This window comes from Ornithorhynchus anatinus, chromosome 4, assembly GCF_004115215.2.
Source record: "Ornithorhynchus anatinus isolate Pmale09 chromosome 4, mOrnAna1.pri.v4, whole genome shotgun sequence".
Taxonomy (NCBI): Eukaryota; Metazoa; Chordata; class Mammalia; order Monotremata; family Ornithorhynchidae; genus Ornithorhynchus; species Ornithorhynchus anatinus.
Window position 1 is genome coordinate 96,231,071 of NC_041731.1, and position 19,879 is coordinate 96,250,949.

A 19,879-nucleotide genomic window follows, 5' to 3' on the forward strand; every position below is an offset into this window, starting at 1 on the left:
ATTTATGCCTTGCCCATGATTTACTTCTCTCTTTTCTTAGTGCCTGTCCCCCTCCACCTGCAATGGCAGCTCCTTGTGCAACAGGATCCATGTGAATTTTGCTTGTCTTTTATCACTCCGTACAAGGGCTCGGCACAGAACGAGCACTCGGACGACGCGATTCTACTCAATTAAATTCAAAGCGACACGCCAGGCTAAGGTGAGCGATACAGTGCCTCCGAATGGCGCCTTGACTGCGGCAGCGTGGCTCAGTGGACAGAGCCCGGGCTCTGGAGTCAGAGGTCACGGGTTCGAATCCCGGCTCCGCCGCTCGTCAGCAGGGGGACTGTGGGCGAGTCACTTCACTTCTCGGCGCCTCAGTGACCTCATCTGTAAAATGGGGATGAAGACTGTGACCCGCCCGTGGGACAACCTGATGCCCCTGTGTCTACCCCAGCGCTCAGAACGGTGCTCTGCACATAGTAAGCGCTTAACAGATACCCACATTATTATTATGATGGCATCGGCCTCCTTGCTGTCCTCCCTACCGTACGGTCGGGCTCCGTGAGAGACACCGGGGGCTGGCACGGTCGAGGCCGACCCCCGCTCCGTCCCGCCTCGTTAACTGCACGGCGCCGGCGAAGCGCCGACCCCGGGTGGGAGGAAGACGGGCCTGCCGGAGGAAGGAGGGCCCACGGCGGCAACAAGACCGTGCGGTGAACGACCGCCTCGCTAATCTCGGGGCCCCAGAGATATCGGGAAGGGGGCATCGAGCCAGGTGGCCGACGCCTCCCTCCCCTCCGCCCACACAGGGCCCCCTTAAGCACACCAGAGGGGACACGAGGCAGTGAATACGCGGGGAGGGCGCGGTGTGATCTCTCCAAGTCCGCCGGCCGCCACGAATTATTCTGGGGGTAAGCCCCCCGCGCTCCACTCTAAATAAACGGTCAACCCGGACTGATCCACCTATCTTGGGTATCCCGTTATTATCGACATACGGGGGACAGGTAGTCTGCGCGGGCTCCGGTCCTGCCCGGTACACCTACCTCCTGTCTCTCCCCACTCCGGTCCACGCTTCACTCCGCGGCCCGGATCCTTTTTCTACAGAAACACTCAGTCCACGTTTCCCCACTCCTCAAGGACCTGCGGCTGTTGCTCATCCACCGTCACAAAGAGAAACCCCTCGGCGGCTTTAAAGCACTCAATCACCTTGGCCCCTCTTATCTTACCTCTCCGATTTTCCACTACAAACCAGCCCGTCGACCTTGCTCCTCCAAACGCTCCCCCCCCCCCCCCCACTCCCCGTGCCTCAATTTTGAGTATCTCGCCGTCGTCCCCCCGTCCACGTCCCGTCTCTGGCCGGGGACCCCGTAACCCTTCCTATCCGCCAGACCCCCACTCTCTGGCCTAGAGCAGCAGCGAGGCCTAGGAGAAAGAACACAGGCCTGGGTGGCGGAGGATCTGGGTTCTGATAATAACGGTATTCGTTAAGCGCTCATCACGTGCCGGGCTTACTAAGTGGGGTGGATGCGAGCGAATCGAGTTGGACACAGTCCCTGCCCCTTGCGGGACTCACCGTTTCAACCCCCATTTTACAGACGAGGTAACTGAGACCCAGAGAAGTGAAGTCAAGTGACTTCCCCGAGGTAATAAGAATAATAATGGCATCTGTTAAGCGCTTACTATGTGCTGAGCGCGGTTCTACGCGCTGGGGTAGATACGGGATAATCAGATTGTCCCACGTGGGGCTCAGATTTTTTAATCCCCATTTTTACAGATGAGGTAACTGAGGCACAGAAGTTAAGTGACTTGCCCAAGGTCACACAGCAGACGAGTGGCGGAGCCGGGATTAGAACCCACGGCCTCTGACTCCCAAGCCCGGGCTCTTTCCACTAAACCACGCTGCTTCTAATCCCGGTTTCTAATCCCAGACTTGCAAGTGGCCCCATTAGAGAAGCAGCGGGTTTAGGAGTCAGAGGTCATGGGTTCCAATCCCGGCTCTGCCACCTGTCAGCTGTGTGACTTTGGGCAAGTCACTTCGCTTCTTGGTGCCTCAGTTACCTCATCTGGAAAATGGGGGTTAAGACCGTGAGCCTCAAGTGGGACAACCTGATTACCCTGTGTCTACCCCAGTGCTTAGAACAGTGCTGGGCACATAGTAAGCGCCTAACAAATACCAACAGACATTATTAAAAGCAGCATGGCTTAGTGGAAAGAGCCCGGGCTTGGGAGTCAGAGGTCGTGGGTTCTAATCCCGACTCCGCTACTCGTCTGCTGTGTGACCTTGGGCAAGTCACTTAACATATCTGTGCCTCAGTTACCTTATCTGTAAAAATGAGGATTAAAAAATGTGAGCCCATGTGGGACAATCTGAATACCCTGCATCTACCCCAGTGCTTAAAACAGTGTTCTGCACATAGTAAGTGCTTAACAGATACCATAATTATTATCATCATCACTACAGTCGGGACATAACTTGTTCCCAGACGCCAAGGATTTTGGATTGAACGGGTATTTTTTTACTTTTACGCATGGGTCCTTGTTGGCTCACTACTCCAATACTATCAACCACACCTGGAAAATGGGTAATGCATCACCTACCTTCTAATTTATGGATTTATGATCCAGCTGAACCCTAAAATAGAATCTAGCTGAATCTAAAAAGAGTTGTGCAGTTAAAGCCATTAAAATCTAAATTATAAGGCATACAGGAAATGTGGCCTTGGGAGACAGAACTTTTTAAGTTGCAATTCTGCTTTGGCCTTTGATCGGCTCCATTTCTCAAATAAATCACTTAGCTCCCCGTATTTTCTTTCCTCCTTTGTCACTTGATAATTGTAATGACCACCTATGTCATAAACGTGGTAGGAAAATCCATAAGCCGTTTAAAAAATGAGTTCCATGCCAGGACATGTTGTAAATGCAGACAGCATTTTCCTGGATAATTAGTTCACGCACAGATATGTCTGATAAAACTGAAATTTTATTTAATGTGGGATCTCATCATAGCCTCTTCTCTCTCTGAAAATACCTAACTCAAGTACCATTAAGAAATATTCATGTGATTGGCTAAGCGAAAAGGACTTCAGTTGCTTGGAAAACCAAACTCTGATTTTTCCTTGGGGCATCTCAAACGCCCTAAAGACTTAGTTGTTTTCTTGGGAAACTGAGAACAACAAGTGATCCGAAGTCAAAACGCTGACTGAAATAACCAAAGCGAGACCATCACAATGAGAGCATTATTTAAGCGTCACATTTTGGACTGCTGCTGTCGCCTAAGAGCCAGTTACCAGTAACAAGAACTATACTGATGCGCGAGCTGACGCAAAAATAAGAACGGCCAAGTGAAAAATATGGCATTTACACAGGCGTGATAAACAAAATGAGGCAGTACCATGTCACCACAAACATAATGAGAACACCTGCATATAGACTCATGCTCTTCGTTCCTAAAATAAGTTTTAATAGACAAAGGAAAAACTGGGAAATATATTTTCCTCTTTGTTCATCGAGTGATATGATGCGCCCAAATTGCTGGGGCTTCTTTTTTAATAGATTCTTGTCAGCTGGAGGAATGCAAACTTCCTTACTTAGAGCGTATCAGAGTGAGTAAATTAAAAGCAATCCTGCAGATGAAAAATTTTTTAAACTCAATTTAAAAGCCTCTTGCTATGAAAAGACAGGGAATTTTTTCCCTTTTTGATATTAAAAAAAGTAGAAAACCATTTGAGGCTGCTGTTAAAAATTCAATTACATTCATTCGGACATAGTAGGGTTAGATGATATTTATCGAGGATAGGAAAGATCTTTGAAGGTGATGATTCATTAATATTTATAGGAGCTCCTCGAGTAACAAGATCTGAAATAGCAATGAAAAATCTGATCCGGATGCAGCCACGACACAGCCGAGTTACGTTTCGAGGACGTAATGATAATGATGGCATTTGTTGAGCGCTTACTATGGGCAAAGCACTGTTCTAAACGCTGGGGGGGGGGGATACAAGGGGATCAGGTTGTCCCACGTGGGGCTCACAGTCTTCATCCTCGTTTTACAGATGAGGTCACGGAGGCTCAGAGAAGTGAAGTGACTTGCCCAAACGTGGGCTTGTACCGTGAATAGCTCTCCTCATCTTCCCGCCCGAACCCTGTCCTCCCCTTGATTTTTCCATCGCTGTAGACGGCACCGCCCTCCTCCCCGTCTCACAAATCCGTAACCTTGGCACTGTCCTTGACTCATCTCTCTCATTCAAAACTCATACCTGTCACCAAATCCCGTCGATTCAATCTTCGCCACATGGCTAAAATCCCCCCACTTTCCTCTCCAAACAGCTAGTACATTAATCCAGGCATTGAATCCCATCCCATCTTGATCACTATTTCAGCCTCCTTGCTGACCTCCCTGCCTCGTACTCTCCCCGCTCCAGGCTACACTTGGCTCTGCTGCCCAGAGGACTTTCTGAAAACCGTTCAGTCCACGTTTCCCCTCTCCTTGAGAATTTCCAGTGGTTGACGACCTACCTCGGCGACAAATAGTCCTTACCACTGGCCTTTAAAGCACTGAATCGCCTTGCACCCTCCTCTCTTACGTCTCTGATTTCCGACCACCACCCGACACGTTCACCCTGCTCCTCTAACACCAGCCTACCCATCGCGCCTCGATCCCATCTACCTCGCCATCGACCCCTCGTCCGCGTCCCGCCTCTGACCCGGAACTCCCTCCCGCTTTATATCCCACAGACTATCTCCTCCGTCAAAGCCTCACTCAAGTCACATCTCCTCCAAGAGGAGGCCTCCCCGCCGAAGCCCTCGTTTCCCGCGGTCCCTCTCCCTACTGCATCACCCCTGCGCTTGGATTTATAATGATGATGATGACAGCATTTGTGAAATGCTTACTATGTGCCAAGCGCCGTTCTAAGCCCATTCGCCCCACTCTCAGCATTTATATAACAATAATAAAAAGATGGCATTTGCAAGCCAACACTATGTGTCTGGCGCGGTACTAATCAATTGCTCACCCTTTAATGCTTTCAAACACGCCAACATATCCCTTATCTTAAAATAATCCTCCCTCTCCCCATGGCTCCCTTCAATTATATCTCCATCGCGCTCCTACCTTTTCTTTCCAAATAATAATAACACTAATGATGGTATTTGTTAAGCGCTTATTAAGTGCCGAGCACCGTTCTAAGCGCTGGTCACTCTTGGGGCGGGTTAATATCCGCTTCTCCTTAACCCCCTCCAATCTGGCTTCTGCCTCCTTCATTTCTCAGAACCCGACCTCTCAAACGTCACCGACGACCTCTTCGTTGTCAAATGCAACAGGCTGAACTCCACCCCCTTCCTCCTTGACCTCCCAGCTGCCTTCGACCCTACGGACCACCCCCTTCTCCTGGAAAGGCCAACCTTAGCTTCGGTGACACTGTCCTCTCCCGGTTCTCCTCCGATCTGTTTGGCCTCTCATTCTGAGTCTCTTTCACAGGCTCCTCCTCTGCTTTCCGACCTCCAGACTCCTTCTAGTCTCCAACTACATCCCTCCCTTGGCGACCTCATTCGCTCCCATGGCTTCAACTACCGTCTCTATACACGGGATTCCCAGATCGACCTCTCCGGGCCTGACCTTCTCTCCTTCTCTGCAGTCTCGCGTCTCCTCCTGCCGTCAACTAACTCAAGTGCCATTAAGAAATATTCATGTGATTGGATGAGTGAAAAGGACAATATTTCAGTTGCTTGAAAAACCAAACTCTGATTTTCCCTTGGGGCATCTCAAACGCCCTAGAGACTTAGTTGTTTCCTCGGGAAACCGAGAACAACAAGTGGTATGAAGTCATTCATTCATTCAGTAGTATTCATTGAGCGCTTACTATGGGCAGAGCACTGGACTAAGCACTTGGAATGTCAAAACACTGACTGATCTAACCAAAGCGAGACCGTCCCAATGAGAGCATTATTTAAGCATCACGTTTTGGACTGCCGCTGTCGCCTGAGCCAGTTACCAGTAACAAGAACTACACTGATGCACGAGCTGATGCAAAAATAAGAATGGCGGAGTGGAAAATATGGCATTTACATAGGCGTGATAAACAAAATGAGGCAGTACCACGTCACCACAAACATAATGAGCACACCAGTATTCTCACATCTCCTCCTGCCTTCAGGACATCTCTACTTGGATGTCTCGTCGACGCTTCCAACGGAAAACATGTCCAAAACAGAACTCCTCATCATCCCACCCGAACCCTGCCCTTCTCATCTTTCCCATCAGTGTAGACCACACCGCTGTCGTCCCTGCCTCACAAGCCCGAAAACTAGGCATTATCCTTGACTCATCCCTTTCGCTCTCCCCACATATTCGATCGGTCATCAAATCCTCACATCGCCAGTAAAAATTTTCCCTTTCCTCTCCATCCAAACTGCTACTGTGCTAATCCAAACACTCATTTCCCATTTCGACTACCGCATCGGGCTCCTCGCCGACTTTCCCCGCCTCTCCCCGCTCGAATCCTCACTTCACTCTGCTGCTTGCACCATATTTCTAAAAACACCGAGCCCGTATCTCCTCGCTCCTCGGGAACCTCGAGGGGTTGGCTCACCCACCTCTGCATCGAACAGAAACTCCTCGCCATCTGCTTTAAAGCACTCAATCAGCTCTCCCCCTCCTTCCTACCTCACAGATTTCGCTCCTCTAACGTCAGCCTACTCGGTGCTCTTTAACTGCGCTCTCCATCTCCACCGTCTTACGTCCAACCCAGTGCCCACGTCTTCCATCTGGCCTGAAACCCAATTGATCCTCCCTTCTGTGCCGCTCAGGGTCTTGGACCCCTTAAACACTGGGCGTTCACCCCTCTCCCATTTACGGACATATCCTTACCCTCTGCCATTTCCCCCATCTGTAATTCGTCTGAATGTCCATCTCCTCCTTTAGATTATCTGTGGGCAGGAACTGTGTCTACCAACTCTCTCAGTATACAGTCCTTAGTTCACAGTTAGGTGCTCAATAAATACCACGGACACAGACGCGATTTTCACCCCATTATACGGATTAGGGAACTGAGGCACGAAAGTTAGGTGACTTGCCCAAGGTCAAACAGTGGGCAAGTGGCGGAGCCAGGAGGAGAAACTCGGTCCTCAGATGTCCGTGCTCGTACTCTTTCCACGAGGCCACTCTGCATCCTTTGAACCACAAGCTTTCACACTCAAATATTATTTATTGAGCGCTTCCTCTACGCAGAGCACGTCTTATTGAATACACTGTCACCCACCCTTATTTCTATTTATTTATTACGGTGTTCATTAAACACATGCTATATGTCAAGCACCGCCCTAAGGGCTGGGGTAGATACAAGTTAATCAGGTTGGACGCGGTCCCCGTCCCACTTGAGGGTCACAGTCTAAGCAGGAGGGAGAACCGGCATTTAATACCCGTCGATGGGCAGGGATTGTCTCTATCTGTTGCCGAATTGTACATTCCAGGCGCTCAGTATAGTGCTCTGCACATAGTAAGCGCTCAATAAATACAATTGAATTTAATCACCCTTATGCAGGTGAGGAAATGGAGGCACAGAGGAAGTGAAATGACTTGTCCAAGGTCACCCAGCCCAAAGTGGTGGAGCCAAGATTAGAAGCAGCATGGCGTAGTGGACAGAGCACGTGCTTAGGAGCCCGAAGGTCGTGGGTTCTAATCCCGGCTCCGCCACTTGTCCGCCGTGTGACCTTGGGCAAGTCGGTGACCTCATCTGGAAAATGGGGATGAAGACTGGGAGCCCCACGTGGGACACCCTGACTACCCTGTCTACCCTGGCGCTTAGAACGGTGCCTGGCACATAGTAAGCGCTTAACAAATATCATCATCATTATTATCATTAGCCCAGATCCTCCGACTCCCAGGCCCGTGCTCATTCCACTAGGTCATGGCGCTTCTTCCCCGCCTGGCATTTTGAACGACTCTCTTTCCAGGGCTCCTTCCCCTTTGCTTCACAAACACATCCTCGCCACCCCGCCCCGGACCAAAACAATCCACTCTCCGCCGTACCCGCTATCACCCCATCTCCCTCCTACCATTCCCATCCAAACTCCTTGAACTCTTTACTCCCTATGTCTCGTCCAACAACCTCCACATCCTCCTGGAACCCAGGATCGGCCCCTCTACTCCGCTGAAACGGCGCTATTCAAAGTCACCAATGTCCACCCCTTCGCCAAATCCAACGGGCTCTATTCCGTCCTAATTCTCCTTGACTTCTTAGCAGCCTCTGACCCTTTCTTTCGGAAACATCATCAACCTTTGGGGTCTCTGCCTCTCTCTGCTCTGGTTTTTCCTCCCACCTCTCCGGCTCCTCTAACCTCCCACCCGTTAACTATGGGGGAACCTCGAGGCTCTGGATCTGCTACCATTCTCTACTCCCAAGGCCTCCCCAGATCGTCCACTTCCACGGTTTCAACGACCATCTCTACCCGGATGACTCCCAAATCTACCTCTCCATTCCTGACCTCTCTCTCCTCTGCCATCTCACATTTCCTCCTTTCATTCATTCAACAGTATTTATCGAGCGCTCACTATGTGCAGAGCTCTGTACTAAGCGCTTGGAATGGACAATTCGGCAACAGATAGAGACAATCCCTGCCCAGTGACGGGCTCACAGTCTAATCGGGGGAGACGGACGGACAAAAACAAGACGACTTAATCACGATAAATAGAATCAAGGGGATGCACACCTCATTAACGAAATGAATAGGGGAATAAAAATATAGACAAATGAGCACCGTGCTGAGGGGAGGGGAAGGGAGAAGGGGAGGAAAAGAGGGCTTAGTTGAGGGGAGTTGAAGGGGGCAGAGAGGGAGCAGAGGGAAAAGGGGAGGCTCAGTCTGGGAAGGCCTCTTGGAGGAGGTGAGCTCTCAGTCTGCCTTCAGGACAGCTCTTCCTAGACGTCCCACTGACACCTCAATTCGACCCGTCTAAACCCGAAGTCCCATTTCCTTGCCAAATCCTCTCCTCCCTTCAACTTTCCCTTCACTGACGGCAAGATCACCATCCTCCTCGTCTCACAAGACTCAATCACTCAGTCGCCTTTCCCCCTCCTACTTCGCTGCTCTGCTCTCCTAATACTACTACTAACAATTGCGGTATTTGTTAAGCGCTTACTGTGTGCCAAGCACTGTACTAAGGGCTGGGGGGGATACGAGCAAATCGGGTTGGACACGGCCCCTGTCCCTCCTGAGGTCCCACTACAACGCAGCCCGCGCACTTTGCACCTCTAACTCCAAACTTCTCACTATGCCTCGAACTCATCTCTCTCATCGCCGACCCCTCGCCCACATCCTGCCCTCCTCAAATACGACGTCTCTTCCCCCTTCCAACGCCTTCCTGAAGGCCCATCTCCTCCAAGAAGCCTTCCCTGACTAAGCCTTCCTTTCCTCTTTTCCCACTCCCTTCTGCGTCGTCTTGACTTGTTCCCTTTATTCATCCCCCCCTCCCAGCCCCTAAGCATTTATGTTCGGATCTGTAATTTATTTATTTAGACTAATGTCCGTCTCCCCCCCCTTTAAGCTCATTCTGGGCAGGGAATGTGTCTGTTTATTGTTATATTAGACTCTCCCAGCCGCTTAATACAGTGCTCTGCCTACAGTAAGCACTCAATAAATATGAATGAATGAATGAAACCTAGAGAAGCAATGTGGCCTAGTGGACAGAGCACAGACCCGGGAGTCAGACATTAAATGACTTGCCCAGGATGTCACAGCAGGAGTGTGGCAGATTAGAACCCAGAAATGGGCAGGGACTGTCTCTATCCGTGGCCGACTTGTTCATTCCAAGCGCTTACTACAGTGCTCTGCACATAGTAAGCGCTCGATAAATACTATTGAATGAATGAATGAATCCCCTGACTCCCTCGCCCGTGCTTCTTCAACTAGAATATGCTGCTTGAGGCGAGGCTCAGAGAAGTTAAATGATCTGCCCCAAGTCGCACAGCAAACGGCGGAGCCGGGATTAGAACCCAGGTCCCTCCGACTCCCAGGCCTGCGCTCCACCCACTAGACCACACTGTTTCTGGTGCTCTGTGTTATTGCAAACTTACAGTGCTGTAGGTAATGCCGTAGAAGAAGGATACATAATAGGAACAGAGTCAAATCAGTATAGAAAAACGCCAGTCATGACGGTTTCTTCGAGTCTTTTATCTGTAGACCATTAATTCCAACTGAAGGAACGGTTTATCGAACCTGATTTTTTTTTTTTTCCAGAAGATAGGGCTCTTTAGAAACACAAGAGTGGCGTTACATCAGAAATGGATGTGTAAGTTACTACCTAATGAACGTATCGCCACGAAAGGACCTTTCAGGGTTCTAGCTGTAAAAATCCTTCAACACTTACACTTTTAAGTAAGCCGGGAAAATTCAAAAGTCACACAACTGTCCCCATAGTAACGAACATTAGCTCATTCTGACGAACCAATGGAAAAGTACCGGTGCCTCAGGTCGCGGCTATTGCTCCTGCTCTAATAGAGTGCAGGGATTAAGACAGACTAGTGCGTAATAACGTTCAGTCTTTTAGTTCATAAACTCAACCAACCAAAAACCTGATTTCCAATTCGATAAAGAATTCTGCTAATGCTCACCTTACCAGACAATGGATTTTCCTTGTCAGACTCGGCAAAAATAAGCTGCCAGAGTAAAACGGGCACAGTTTCTACAGACACAGTCCCGCACATTCACTCGCCTTCAAACAAATTCGTATTTCGAAGCAGAAGAGGGCGGGACAACAGCTCTAAAGCACATTCCATGGTCCAGAAAAATCCCCGACTTCCTCTTGCCTTTTCCATAATCATCTTCGGATTCAGGTTTCTACTTCTATCATTAAAGCAACAAACCGAAACGTGATTGGAGAGATTCTTCCTTGAAGAAATTCGACGACGGCCAAAAAAATGCCCTCTCAGCGGTTTAGTTGCCGAAATATAAGCGAAAGAAAGCAAAAAATACTCACTGTAAAAATGTTCTAAATTCTGAAGGTCCGATGTTTTCCAGAGGGACAGGTTCATGGTTCTCCAAATGATTTAACCGTTTTCCAAGAGTGTGAAAGTAGAAGTTGGGTACCCTGGCCAGAAGCACCGCCTTGTGAGCTCGGAACAATTGTCGATCAATGCAAAAAGTGACATCTGTGTGAATTTCTTCTTTGTAAAGCCTTTAAAAAAGGAATCAAAAGGCTATTAAGCATAAAAGTAGGTGTCAAATAAAACACTTCTCTTTCAGACAACTTTTTCAAGAAAGGAACACGTGAAATTCTTTGGCTCCCAATCCATTTAAACGGAGGATCCGGGGTCTGATCCCATCAATTTCCTGGTATTATGGGCGAGTCACTTTACGCTTCTGTGCTTCTGTTACCTCGTGTGCTAAATGAGGGTAAAATAAATACCCTGTAAGCCACACTTAGCACAGGGCTTGTGTCTGACGCACTAAAAACAATAACGATCGTGGCATTTAAGCGCATAATATGTGGCAAACTGGGTCGGACCCAGTCCCTGTCCCACGTGGGGCTCACAGTCTCAATCGCCATTTTACAGACGAGGTAACTGAGGCACAGAGAAGTGAAGTGACTTGCCCAAGGTCACACCACAGACAAGCGGCAGAGCCGGATTTAGAACCCGTGACCTTCTGACTCCCAGGCCCGTGCTCTATCCAGAGGTCATGGGTTCTAATCCTGCCTCCGCTGCTTGTCAACTGTGTGACTTTGGGCAAGTCACTTAACTTCTCTGTGCCTCAGTTCCCTCAACTGTAAAATGGGGATTAATACTGTGAGCCCCGCGTGGGACAACCTGATCATCTTGCATCCTCTCCAGCGCTTAGAACAGTGCTTTGCACATAGTAAGCGCTTAACAAATGCCATCATCATCATCCTCATCATCACTACTCCACGCTAGAATCACACTTCCTCCAAGATGCCTTCCTTTCATTCAATCGTATTTCCTGAGCGCTTACTGTGTGCACAGCACCGTACTAAGCGCTTGAGCATTGTACCAAGCGCTTGCCCACTAAACTCTAATCTCCCCTACTCGCTCTCTTTTCTGCGTCACCTAAGCACTTGGATCTGGACCCCTTAAGCATTTGACGTTCACCTCATCCCCCAGTACCACAGCGTGGCTCAGTGGAAAGAGCCCGGGCTTGGGAGTCAGAGGTCATGGGTTCAAATCCCGGCTCTGCCACTTGTCAGCTGTGTGACTTTGGGCAACTCACTTCACTTCTCTGGGCCTCATTGACCTCATCTGTAAAATGGGGATGAAGACCGTGAGCCCCACGTGGGACAACCTGATCACCTTGTATCCTCCCCAGCGCTTAGAACAGTGCTTTGTACATCGTAAGCGCTTAACAAATGCCATCATCATCATTATTATTATTACTTATGTACGTATCCTCATTCTCTCCCATTTCCCCTATCTATAATTTGTATTTTCATGACTGTCCCTCCACCCCATCAATCAATGCTACTTACTGGGCACTTACTGTGGGCAGAGCAAGCGTATTAAGTGCTCGGGAGAGTCCAAAATGACCGAATTGGTAGACACGTTCCCCTCCATTCATTCGATAGCATTTATTGAGCGCTTACTACGTGCAGAAGACTGTACTAAGCGCTTGCGAGTTTGCAGTCTAAACTGTCAACTCCTTGTGGGCCGGGATTGTGTCTATCAATTCTACTGCACTGCCTTCTCCCAAGTGCTTAGTACAGCGCTCTGCACACTGTGAGTGCTCGATAATAATAATAATAATAATGTTGGCATTTGTTTAGCGCTTACTACGTGCGGAGCACTGTTCTAAGCGCCGGGGGAGATACAGGGTCATCAGGTTGTCCCAAGTGAGGCTCAAGGTCTTCATCCCCATTTTCCAGATGAGGCAAGTGAGGCACAGAGAAGTGAAGCGACTTGCCCACGGTCACCCAGCTGACAAGTGGCGGAGCCGGGATTCGAACCCATGACCTCTGACCCCCGAGCCCGGGCTCCTTCCACCGAGCCACGCTGCTTCCCGGATAGGAAGAGCGAATCGACTGAGCGCTTTGAAGCCGGCGGGGAGGCGTTTCTGTTTGAGGCGAGGGTGGACGGGCCGCCACTGGAGGTTCCTGAGGAGGGGGCAGACGCGGACCGAGCTGGCTTTTTTAGAAAGACGATCCGGGAAGCAGAGTGAGGTTCGGACTGGAGGGGAGAGAGACCGGAGGCAGGGAGGTCAGCGCGGAGGCAGATGCGGTGGTCAAGGTGGGGTAGGAAGAGTGCCTGGATCGGCGGGGGGGCAGTTTGGACGGAGGGAAGAAAGGACGGATTCCAGCGACGCTGCGAAGGTAAATCCTGTCCCTTCCTCCCTCCCACTTGGACTGTGAACACCGTGTGGGACAGAGGTTATCTTTATCCTGATGACCTTGTATCTATGCCAGCATTTCCTTCATTCATTCATTTGATCAGTATTTATTGAGTCTACTAATAAAAATAATAACAATGATGGTATTTGTTAAGCGCTTACTTTGTGCCAAGCACTGTTCTAAGCGCTGGGGGCGGATACAAGGTGATCAGCTTGTCCCACGTGAGGCTCACGGTCTTCCTCCCCATTTTACAGATGAGGTCACGGAGGCGCAGAGAAGCGAAGTGACTCGCCCACAGTCACACAGCTGACGAGTGGCCGAGCCGGGATTGGAACCCATGACCTCTGACTCCCAAGCCCGGGTTCTTTGCACCGAACTATGTGCAGGGCACTGTACTAAGCGCTTGGAATGTACAACTGGGGCACAGATAGAGACGATCCCTGCCCGATGACGGGCTCGCGGTCTAAACGACGGCCTCACGGTCGACATATAGCAAACATTTGAACAAATACCGCAGTTATTATTAGGGCCAATTTAAGGACCCAAGGGCCCAGGCCTGAATTTGATCTCTTTTTATTTACCATGAGGGAACGTAAGAGGTGTGTGTCTTTGATAATAATAATAATAATAATAATAATAGAGGTATTTGTTGAGCACGCACTACGTGCAAAGCACTGTTCTAAGCACTCGGTGGGGATACAAGGTGATAAGGTTGTCCCATGTGGGGCTCCCAGTCTTCATCCCCATTTTACAGATGAGGTAACCGAGGCACGGAGAAGTTAAGTGACTTGCCCAAGGTCACCCAGCAGGCAAGCGGTGGAGCCGGGATTCGAACCCACGACCTCTGACTCCCAAATCCAGGCTCTTAATAATAATAATAATGTCGGTATTTGTTAAGTACTTACTACGTGCAGAGCACTGTTCTAAGCGCTGGGGGAGATACAGGGGAATCAGGTTGTCCCTCGTGAGGCTCACGGTTAATCCCCATTTTACAGATGGGGGAACTGAGGCATAGAGAAGAGAGGTGACTTGCCCACAGTCACACAGCCGGCAAGTGGCAGAGCGGGAATTCGAACCCATGACCTCGGACTCCCAAGCCGGGGCTCTTTCCACTGAGGCACGCGGCGTCTCTACCGATCAAGTGCACAGATGACGCAGAAGGGAGGGCAAACAGGGGAGGGAAATGAGGGGGTTCAAAAGTCGGCTAATTCTCCAAATGCCGATGAAAAAATATTAAACCAGCCAGGGATGGGAAGGTCAACTAATAATGCAAGTCTTTTTAAACTCTTACATTTAGCATTTATGATCACGAGAAATGCTCCACATCTTAGCCTTCGGAAGACGACAGGGCTACAAAAGAGCGCTCTAACGGCTTCCCCACACTTCGGCCAAAGGCCGTTCTACGGGGCGCAGTGGAAAGAGCCCGGGCTTTGGGAGTCAGGGGTCACGGGTTCGAATCCCCGCCCTGCCAAAGAAGCAGCGTGGCTCAGTGGAAAGAGCACGGGCCTGGGAGTCAGAGGTCATGGGTTCGAATTCCAGCTCTGCCACCTGTCAGTTGTGTGACTGTGGGCGAGTCACTTCACTTCTCTGGGCCTCGGGTACCTCATCTGGAAAATGGGGATGAAGACCGTGAGCCTCACGTGGGACGACCTGATGACCCTGTACCTACCCCAGCGCTAAGAACAGTGCTCTGCACAGAGTAAGCGCTTAACAAATACCAACATTATTACTTCTCTGCGCCTCAGTTACCTCATCTGTCAAATGGGGATGAAGACTGGGCGCCTCACGAGGGACAACCTGATGACCCTGTCTCTCCCCCAGCGAACAGTGCTCTGCGCATAGCCAGCGCTTAACAAACACCAATATTATTATTGTGGCTATTAATATACGAAGAAAACGCATTCGCTCAAGGGCAAGACTCAAAACACGGGAACATTCAAATAATCTTAGCTATGGTGGAAGGTGAACGACCGTTTCCACGCTATTTCTGTTTTCTCGGCTCCTTGGGGTCAGGGGCTGCAACTTCCACGTTCAAGGCCATTTATTCATTTTACCTTCCCCATAATAAGAAGAATAATAATGATGGTATTTGTTAAGCGCTCACTACGTGCAGAGCACCGTTCTAAGCGCTGGGGTAGACCCAGGGGAATCGGGTTGTCCCACGTGGGGCTCACAGACTTCATCCCCATTTTACAGATGAGGTCACTGAGGCCCAGAGAAGTGAAGCGACTTGCCCACAGTCACACAGCCGGCGAGTGGCAGAGCCGGCATTTGAACTCCGGACCTCTGACTCCAAAGCCCGGGCTCTTTCCACTGAGCCACGCTGCTTCTCTGTTCTCCTATTTCACCCCCTGCTCCACATCATCTGCAAATTATATATTATAAATTATTTTTATTAATGTCGGTCTCCCCATCTAGACTGAAAGCTCATTGTGGGCAGAGACTGTGACTGTATTCTCCCAAGCATTTAGTACAGTGCTCTGCCCATAGTAAGCACCCGGTAAATACCACCGATTGACTGATCTAAGCATTTGCCCCTCCAACCCTCTCTCCCTGAATTTATGTACTTTTCTTTACACTCTGTTTCTTGACCACAGTGGAAAGAGCCCGGGCTTGGGAGTCGGAGGTCGGGGGTTCTAATCCCGGCTCCTCCCCTTGTCTCCTGTGTGACTTTGGGCAAGTCACTTCACTTAGAGAAGCAGCGTGGCTCAGTTGAATGAGCACGGGCTTTGGAGTCACAGGTCATGGGTTCGAATCCCGGCTCCGCCACTCGTCAGCTGTGTGACTGTGGGCGAGTCACTTCACTTCTCTGCGCCTCAGTGACCTCATCTGGAAAATGGGGATGAAGACTGGGAGCCCCACGTGGGACGACCCGATTCCCCTGTGTCTACCCCAGCGCTTAGAACAGTGCTCGGCACATAGTAAGTGCTTAACAGATACCAACATTATTATTATTATTCTCTGGGCCTCGGTGACCTCATCTGGAACATGGGGATGAAGGCTGTGAGCCCCACGTGAAACAACCTGATCAGCGTGGCTCAGTGGAAAGAGCACGGGCTTTGGAGTCAGAGGTCATGAGTTCGAATCCCAGCTCTGCTACTTGTCAGCGGTGTGACTGTGAGCGAGTCACTTCACTTCTCTGGGCCTCAGTGACCTCATCTGTAAAATGGGGATTAAGACTGTGAGCCCCTATGTGGGACAACCTGATTCCCCTATGTCTACCCCAGCGCTTAGAACAGTGCTCTGCACATAGTAAGCGCTTAACAAATACCAACATTATCATTACCTTGTATCCCCCCCGGCGCTTAGAACATAGTAAGTGCTTAACAAATACCACCATTATTATTATTATTTATTACGGGGATGAAGCCTGTGAGCCCCCTGTGGGACCAACTGATGACCCTCTAACCCCCTCCAGCGCTTAGTACAGTGCTTGGCCCCTAGTAAGCGCTTAAGAAATACCAGCATTATTATGATTCCATACGGAGGGGATGAAGAACAGTGCTGGGCCCATAGTAAGCGCTTCACAAATAGCATTATCATTATTATGATTATTCTCTGGGCCTCAGTTCCCTCCTCTGTCAAATGGGGACGAAGACTGTGATGAACTTGTATCTCCCCTCTCAGCGCTTAGAACAGTGCTCGGCCCATAGTAAGCGCTTCACAAACGCCAGCGCTATTATTATGATTGACCCATAGTAAGCGCTTCACAAAGACCCTCATTATTATCATCATTCCGTCCGGAGGGGATGAAGAACAGTGCTCGGCACGCAGTAAGCGCTTCACAAATACCAGCATTATTATGATTATTTTCTGTGCCTCCTTGGTTGTTATTATTATTATTATTCCAAGTGCTTAGCCCAGTCCTCTGGAGAGAGTAAGCGCTCAATAAATACGATTGAAGGAATGAATGAATGATAATGATGATATGAGAAGTGTGGGGGGGAGAGGGGGGCAAACTGTCCATTCCAAGTGCTTAGCCCAGTGCTCTGCACACAGTAAGCGCTCAATAAATACGACGGAAGGAAGGAAGGAATGATGATGATGATATGAGAACGGGGGGGGGGGGTGAATTGTCCATTCCAAGCGCTTAGCCCAGTGCAAGCACTCAATAAATACGATAGAAGGAATGAATAAATGATGATGATGATATGAGAAGTGGGGGGGGGGGTCGAATTGTTCCTTCCAAGTGCTTAGCCCAGTGATCTGCACACAGTAAGCGCTCAATTAATACTATTGAAGGAATGAAGGAATGATGATGATGATATGAGAAGTAGGGGGAGGGGGGTGAATTTTCCATTCCAAGTGCTTGGCCCAGTGCTGTGCACACAGTAAGCGCTCCATCAATATGATGGAAGGAAGGAAGGAAGGAATGATGATGATGATATGAGAAGTGGGAATGAATGAATGATGATGATGATATGAGAAGTGGGAATAAATGAATGATGATGATATGAGAAGTGGGAATGAATGAATGATGATATGAGAAGTGGGAAGGAATGAATGATGATATGAGAAGTGGGAATGTATGAATGATGATGATATGAGAAGTGGGAATGAATGAGTGAATGATGATGATGACATAAGACGTGGGAAAGAATGAATGATGATGATGATGATATGAGAAGTGGGGATGAATGAATGATGATGATGATATGAGAAGTGGGAACGAATGAATGATGATATGAGAAGTGGGAAGGAATAAATGAATGATGATGATGATGATGATATGAGAAGTGGGAATGAACGAATGAATGATGATATGAGAAGTGGGAAGGGATGAATGAAGGATGATGATGATATGAGAAGTGGGAATGAATGAATGATGATGATATGAGAAATGGGAATGAATGAATGATGATGATATGAGAAGTGGGAACGAATGAATGATGATATGAGAAGTGGGAACGAATGAATGAAGGATGATATGAGAAGTGGGAACGAATGAATGATGATATGAGAAGTGGGAAGGAATGAATGAAGGATGATATGAGAAGTGGGAATGAATGAATGATGATATGAGAAGTGGGAAGGAATAAATGAATGATGATGATAGGAGAAGTGGGAATGAATGAATGATGATGCTATGAGAAATGGGAATGAATGAATGATGATGATATAAGAAGTGGGAACGAATGAATGATGATATGAGAAGTGGGAAGGAAGGAATGAAGGAGGATGATGATATGAGAAGTGGGAAGAAAGGAATGATGATGCTATGAGGAGTGGGAATGAATGAACGATGATGATATGAGAAGTGAGAATGAATGAATAATGATATGAGAAGTGGGAAGGAAGGAATGAAGGAGGATGATGATGATATGAGAAGTGGGAAGGAAGGAATGATGATGATGATGATATGAAAAGTGGGAAGAAAGGAATGATGATATGAGAAGTGGGAAGGAATAAATGAAGGATGATGATGCTATGGGAAGTGGGAATGAATGAATGATGATATAAAAACTGGGAACGAATGAATGATGCTATGAGAAGTGGGAAGGAAGGAAGGATGATGCTCTGAGAAGTGGGAATGAATGAATGATGATATAAGAACTGGGAACGAATGAATGATGCTATGAGAAGTGGGAAGGAAGGAAGGATGATGCTCTGAGAAGTGGGAACGACTGAATGATGATGCTATGAGAAGTGGGAAGGAAGGAATGATGAGAAGAGGGGGAGGGGCGGGGAGGGGGCGGTTGCCGTGGTTACCTGAGGAGATCGTGGCTGAGCCGGGCAGACACCGCCTCCTCCAGCCGGCGGCGCTCTGCGGACGCCCTGCCCTGCCCGCCCCGCCCACAGGCCCCTCCGCGCCGGGACATCGGCTCCACAAAAATCCTCCTCCTCCTCCTCCTCCTTTTCTTCTTCTTCTCCTCCTCCGGGCCCCGAATCTCCCGCCGTCGTCGCCTCAGCAGGCCGCCGGCCCCCGTCACGTGACCCCCCCCGCGCGCGCAGGCGCACTCCGCCTCTCCCTCCGCCCGCCCCGCCCCGGAGGAGCTGCCGTCCCATTGGTCGGCGCCGACGCTCCCTTCGCCAGACGACCAATCGGAGAGGGGCGGGAGCCCGCCCCGCCCCGCGAGGGGGAGCTGCCGTCCCATTGGTCGGCGCCGACGCTCCCTTCGCCAGACGACCAATCGGAGAGGGGCGGGAGCCCGCCCCGCCCCGCGAGGGGGAGCTGCCGTCCCATTGGTCCGCGCCGACGCTCCTTTTGCCAGATGACCAATCCTGGAGGGGCGGGAGCCCGACCCGTCCGTGAAGAGGAGCTGCGATCCTATTGGCCGGTGCCGAGGCTCCTGCAATCCTATTGGCCGGAGCCGAGGCCCCTTTGGCCAGACGACCAATCGTGGAGGGGAGGGAGCCCGGCCCGCCCCGCGAGGAAGAGCTGCCGTCCCATTGGCCGGCGCCGACGCTCCCTTTGCCGGACGACCAATCCTGGAGGGGAGGGAGCCGACCTTCCCCGCCCCGCCCCGTGCGACGGAGCTGCGATCCCATTGGTCGGCGCCAACGCTCCTTTTGACAGATGACCAATCCTGGAGGGGAGGGAGCCCGCCCCGTCCCGGGAGGAGGAGCTGC

General features: G+C 49.9%; 1 protein-coding gene across 1 annotated transcript in view; it reads right to left on the reverse strand.

Annotated features, from left to right (window-relative positions):
• Positions 1 to 19,143, reverse strand: part of BTBD8 (BTB domain containing 8) — a 90,471-nt gene extending 71,328 nt beyond the window's left edge. Inside the window, exons 1-2 of the mRNA XM_029062567.2 lie at positions 19,019 to 19,143; positions 10,952 to 11,149 (exon numbers count right to left, since the gene is read on the reverse strand). Coding sequence (XP_028918400.1) covers positions 10,952 to 11,149; positions 19,019 to 19,128 — 308 coding nt within the window. The 5' untranslated portion in view covers positions 19,129 to 19,143. The remainder of the gene's footprint in view (positions 1 to 10,951; positions 11,150 to 19,018) is intronic.
• Between the last annotated feature and the right edge of the window lie 736 nt (positions 19,144 to 19,879).